Here is a 6,000-nt window from a genome sequence, read left to right as displayed (position 1 = left end):
TCTGTGATTCCTCTGAAGAGTTACGCCACAACAACTTTCAGTTCCCCGGCCCAAACCACATCCTCCTCACTATGGATGTCCAATTCTTCTACACCTCCTTTCCCCACCAGAATGGCCCGAAAACCCTTCATTTCTTCCTCGAACAGAGATCTGAACAATCCCCATCCACCATCACTCTCCATCTGGCTGAACTCGTTCTCTCACACAACAATTTCTCCTTTAACTCATCTCACTTTCAAATAAAAGATATGACTATGGGCACCTGCATGGATCCCAGTTATGCCTGTTTTTTATGGAATATAAAGAATATTTCCTGTTCTACTCTGGCCCCTCCGCCCACAAATCTTTCACAGTACATTTGCGACTATTTTGGTGCTGCTGCATCCTCTCGTCTGGACCTGAAAAAAATCAAGTTCACTTCCAATTTAGACCTCTATCGCCTTCAGATGGTCCAGCGCTGACACTTTTCTTCCCTTCCTTGATCTCAGTCTCAATTTCTGGTGATAGACTGTTTGCCAGTATCCATTTCAAGCCCATCACCTCCTACAACTACTTGGACTGTTAGAACTAAATTCTATTTTTTCCACTCCTTTGCATCTGTTCCAATGAAGCCACTTTCCAAAATGGCACTGCTGCTATGTCTGCCTGCTTTAATCATGGTTTTCCAACCACTGTGGTTGAAAGGGCTCTCAACTGTGTCCGACCCATCTCCCAGGCTGTGTGTTATGCACACATTTCCTAACTACCAAAAATATCACCTGTAACACAAGCACCTTGTGCTTTCTAAACTGCATCAATAGAACAATCTCTTAACTTGTGCTTCAAGGTGCCATTAGGAAATATAACACCTGATAAAGCTGGAGATGAGCAGTTCCCATGTTTGTGGAACCCATGTTTAAGCATGGAACTTGAGAATGTCACTTGTACCTTTTATTCATGTAACAGCCAAATGTAATTCCTGGGCTGGAGGGACAAAAATAAACCCATCTTCTTGCATGGCTACATTACTGTAACTATGACAGGTGGGAAAAGAGGAAGTAACTCCACTTTTCAAAAATGGAAAGGGTTTGAACTAGGCTCAGAGACGGGGACCCATAGAATCAAGGCTGCAAGACATTGTTGGCGCACAGATTCAGCATTATTCCTATGGTGATAACTGCCACACAACTCAACATCAGCGCTAGAAAGAATCTGGACCTCGAGGAGGAAGTTGACAACCTTACCATCTTGTGGTTGCAAAAGGCAAAATTATATTTGATTCCATACCTGGTTGTCTCATTTAATTGTACTTGTAGATTAAACTCAGTGAGACAGTTATCTGCAAAATCAGCAGCCTTAAAATGCATCAGGACCAAATCCTTTACACTGTCACTTGTTGTTGTAGTAACTTATTTTGGATCATTGGCACAAGACCCAGACATCACCCAAACTTGATCAGGCCATCTGCACACAATGTTCTTTAGATAAACATGCAGCGAAAGCTTATGGTGCAAGACTTCATGGGGTCAGTTTTCCAAGAGATTAATCTATGAGATACTTGCAAAAAGATTTTTATTGTACATGTGGTTTCACAATCCAAAACAGTTATTCAATTCTCAAGACACCTTTACTAGAAGTCACTTCTTATAAAATGACTAATTAACAAGTAATTGTATATTTACAAGTTGTAAAGCATTTGTGCTGATAAATCAAGCCACCCGTCACTGATGTTATGCAGGTAGCAGTTCTGTTACATGCATTATTTCCCTCCCAAAATCTAATTCTTTATTTTTAAAAATCCCATTGCCAGTGAAAACTCCCAAAATCCAATCCTTTATTTTTTTTAAATCTCCTCACTGCCAGTGAAAGCTTCCAAAATCCAATAGCAAGATTTATTTTTGGTTTAATCGTAAGCACTTATCAAGACATAATTCAGTTAAATTACAACTTATAGAACAACTGAAATTTGAGGATATTGTAGAGACTTGAGGGATAGATGCAAGAAGACGTACACATTGTAGAGACTTGAGGGATAGATGCAAGAAGACGTACACATTGTAGAGACTCGAGGGATAGATGCAAGATGACGACGACAACAAATGGATCAGGTCCAACATATTAAAAAAGATACAGAATTGCATTCTAATGTGGTGTGCCAATTTTTGCCTTTCTTATGCAAGGTCCTCTACCTTCATTGTGCAATTGTTCTGTTCAATTAAGAACCATGCAGAATCAGTCTTCTGAACTGCGATGCCAGTAAGTGGATAGAAGATATCTTAAGGATTTTCAACAGTTGTAGAATTAAGCTGTCCACTGACATTAGATTTTCTGGTAAAGTCACGCTGAGATAAAAAGAAAAGTTTTAGGTAGGTACAATTCTGCACAGAACAGTTGTAAACATTACAACTTTCAGATTACAGGAATTAGTGGATTAAAAGACAATTTGTATCTAAACAGTTACCTGCAATTGATAATGAAGCACAAATGCTAACTGCCAAAACACAATGAAAATGTGGCAAGTGATATACATGCTAATCTTAAGGTATAATAAAGTTGACCAAAAAAGACAATATGACCATGTTTGATATGAAACATTTGACTAATTTCTGAAAATATCAATATATAAAACAAGATTCTGCATTAGTATTAATGACCAAGGAGTCATTCTACATTAGTATTGATGGCTATACTAAGGAATCATATTCGGAAGATGAAACTGTGCCTCTATAGAAATTAACTCAGACAGAAAGTAGTAATATTTATAAACAGCATGTCTTTAGCATATCTTTTGCAGCATTGTCTGTATGTCCAATGAGTCAAAGGATGCATTGCTACCTCCTTGATTAAATTAAGTTATACAAGAATAGCCATGAACCACTGACATTTCAAGATTTGTTATTCTACTCTAATGACCATTAAATCATAGAATCCTTAGAGTGCAGAAGGAGGCCATTCAGCCAGAGTCTGTAACAACTCAGAACATCTTACCCAGGTCCACCCCCTGCCCTGTCCGCACAACCACAGGCATTTACCCCACTAATCCCTGACCTACACATTTTGGGACACCAAAGAACAATTTAGCATGGCCAATCCACCTATTCTGCACATCCTCAGACTGGGAGGAAACCCAGGTCGTAAATGGTCCTACTTTTGGCCTATTGCATTGCATCCAGAAAAGGCAAGTTAAAAAAGGCTAGTTTGTGGAAGAGTGCTGGATTTTGCCTAAAAATGGCTGGGTGCATTGACCTTCAAGCTTTCTTGAAGGTCAACCCACCAGAAAGCGACACAGGCCCAGATGGGGTACCTGGACGTGCACTCAGATCCTGCGCGGATCAACTGGTGGGGGTATTCACAGACATCTTCAACCTCTCTTTACAACAATCTAAGGTCTCTATCTGCTTCAAGATGACGACCATCTTCCTGGTACCCAAGAAAAACCAAGTAGTGCACCTTAATGACTATCGGCCGGTGGCTCTGACATCCATCATTATGAAGTGCTTCGAAAGGATAGTCATGGCACAAATCAATTCCAGCCTCCCGGACTACTTGGACCCATTAGTTTGCCTACCATTGCAACAGGTCCACAGCAGACGCCATTTCCCTGGCCTTGCACTCAACCCTGGAACACCCAAATAACAAGGACACCTATGTATTGACTACAGCTCAGCCTTTAACACCATTATTCCCACAAAACTCATCTCCAAACTCCATGGCCTGGGCCTCGGCACCTCCATTTGCAACTGGATCCTAAACTTCCTAACTCACAAACCACAATCAGTAAGGATAGGCAACAACATCACCTCCACGATCATCCTCAGCACCGGTGCCCCACAAGGTTGTGTTCTCAGCCCCCCACTATGCTCCTTATACACTTATGACTGAGACAAAATTCCCTTCCAACTCAATTTTCAATTTTGCTGACGACACCACCGTAGTGGGTTGGATCTCAAACAATGACGAGACAGAGTACAGAAATGAGATAGAGAATCTGATTAACTGGTGTGGCAACAATAATCTCCCTCAATGTCAACAAAATGAAGGAGATTGTCATAGACTTCAGGAAACGTAAAGGAGAACATGCCAGACATTCTCTCTTCCACCTTCGGGAAAAGATACACAAGTCTGAGGTCATGTACCAGCCGACTCAAGAACAGCTTCTTCCATGCTGCTGTCAGACTTTTGAATGGACTTACCTTGCATTAAGTTGATCATTCTCTACACCCTAGCTATGACTAATAGTTCATTCTGCACTCTCTCGTTTCCTTCTCCAAGAAGAGTATATTTTGTCTGTATAGCACACAAGAAACACCACTTTTCACTATGTTAATACATGTGACAATAATAAATCAAATCAAATCATTGGCAGCAGGTGGGAGAAGTAGGGTCAATTGCTTACTGACCAAATTGGAGGAAACAAACCCAGACATGTGAAAATGGATTGGTCATGGGCCAGAATTGGCACAAGCCAATTGCAAAGAGACGCTATTGCCCCAAAATATTGGGCAGGGATCAGTTAGGCTGAAAACCCCTCTTCCAAAATGAGTTACTGAATGAGGCAATTCAGCATTGGGAAGTTTGCAAGGATAGTTTAAAACCAAAACGACTAATTTTTTGCCTGGGGATGGTACATAAAGCAGGACAAAAACAAATAGTAATTTGGTAGCAGAGTATTAGTGAAAAGCATCTTGTTGTCAAAAGCTTTTTGTTGTGCATTCATCAGGGCAAGTCACAGGAATAATAATGAAAGGAACAATAATTCATAATTCTTAAGTATAGGGAAGTGGTCACATAGATTAGGATCAGACAGGCAGGCAGATGGATCAGTCTAAGCACCAGGCAGGTTGTGTAGGAGTCCAGCATCAACCTGACTTAATTGGTTTTCCATTTCATACTGGTGAGTGCAATGGTTCCTCAGGGGAGTGTGGCAAAGTCTAACAGCATGAGTGTGGAGGAAGAAATTGGAAGAGCAAGTGATAATTGGGATCAGACAGGCATTTTTGTAATAAACGTTAATCTGGATGGTGTTGCCTCCCTGGTGCCAGGGCCAAGGTTGTCAGAAGAGCTGCAGAATATACTTCAGAGGAAGGCGAACAGCTGGAGGTTGTGGTCCATAATCAGTACCACCAGATAGGAAGGGGATTGAGGTATGAAAGCAGATTTTAGGAGAGTTAAGAAAATTAAAAAACAGGATCCAAAAAGCAGTAAAGTGCCAAGTGCTAGCGAGCATGGGAATAGAAGAACAGTTGGACAGGAGTGCAGAATTAGTGTAGAGGGAGGACATCAGATTGGCAACATTTGGACCAGTTCTGGGGTGGATGTGATCAGAAACAGACCCTTTGGCCCAACTTGTTCATGCCGCCTTTTTTTTTTAAAAACCCCTAAGCTAGTCCCAATTGCCTGTGTTTGGCCCATATCCCTCTATACCCATCTTACCTATGTAATTGTCTAAACGCTTTTTTAAAAAGACAATTGTACCTGCCTCTACTACCTTTAAGAAGTCTCACAACACCAGGTTAAAGTCCAACAGGTTTATTTGGTAGCAAATACCACAAGCTTTCGGAGCGCTGCTCCTTCGTCAGATGGAGTGGAAATGTGCTCTCAAACAGTGCACAGAGACACAAAAATCAAGTTACAGAATACTGATTAGAATGAGAATCCCTACAGCCAGCCAGGTCTTAAAGGTACAGACAATGTGGGTGGAGGGAGCATTAAACACAAGTTAAAGAGATGTGTATTGTCTCCAGACTGGACAGTCTGCAAGTCCAGGAGGCAAGCTGTGGGGTTTACTGATAATGTGACATAAATCCAACATCCTGGTTTAGGCCGTCCTCATGTGTGCGGAATTTGGCTATCAGTTTCTGCTCAGCGACTCTGCGCTGTCGTGTGTCGTGAAGGCCGCCTTGGAGAACGCTTACCTGAAGATCCGAGGCGGAATGCCCGTGACTGCTGAAGTGCTCCCCCACAGGAAGAGAACAGTCTTGCCTGGTGATTGTTGAGCGGTGTTCATTCATCCGTTGTCGT

General features: G+C 41.7%; 1 protein-coding gene across 3 annotated transcripts in view; it reads right to left on the bottom strand.

Annotated features, from left to right (window-relative positions):
• Positions 1-1,535: 1,535 nt before the first annotated feature.
• Positions 1,536-6,000, bottom strand: part of LOC144493003 (protein regulator of cytokinesis 1-like) — a 51,019-nt gene continuing 46,554 nt past the window's right edge. For all 3 annotated transcript variants that reach the window (XM_078211780.1, XM_078211790.1, XM_078211800.1), the window contains one exon: positions 1,536-2,321. In XM_078211780.1, the coding sequence (XP_078067906.1) occupies positions 2,256-2,321 (66 nt within the window). In that variant the 3' untranslated portion in view covers positions 1,536-2,255. The remainder of the gene's footprint in view (positions 2,322-6,000) is intronic.

Source organism: Mustelus asterias, chromosome 1 (assembly GCF_964213995.1).
Source record: "Mustelus asterias chromosome 1, sMusAst1.hap1.1, whole genome shotgun sequence".
In the NCBI taxonomy this organism is placed as follows: domain Eukaryota; kingdom Metazoa; phylum Chordata; class Chondrichthyes; order Carcharhiniformes; family Triakidae; genus Mustelus; species Mustelus asterias.
Note: the sequence above shows the minus strand (reverse complement) of the source record. Positions and strands in the feature narration are given on the sequence as shown.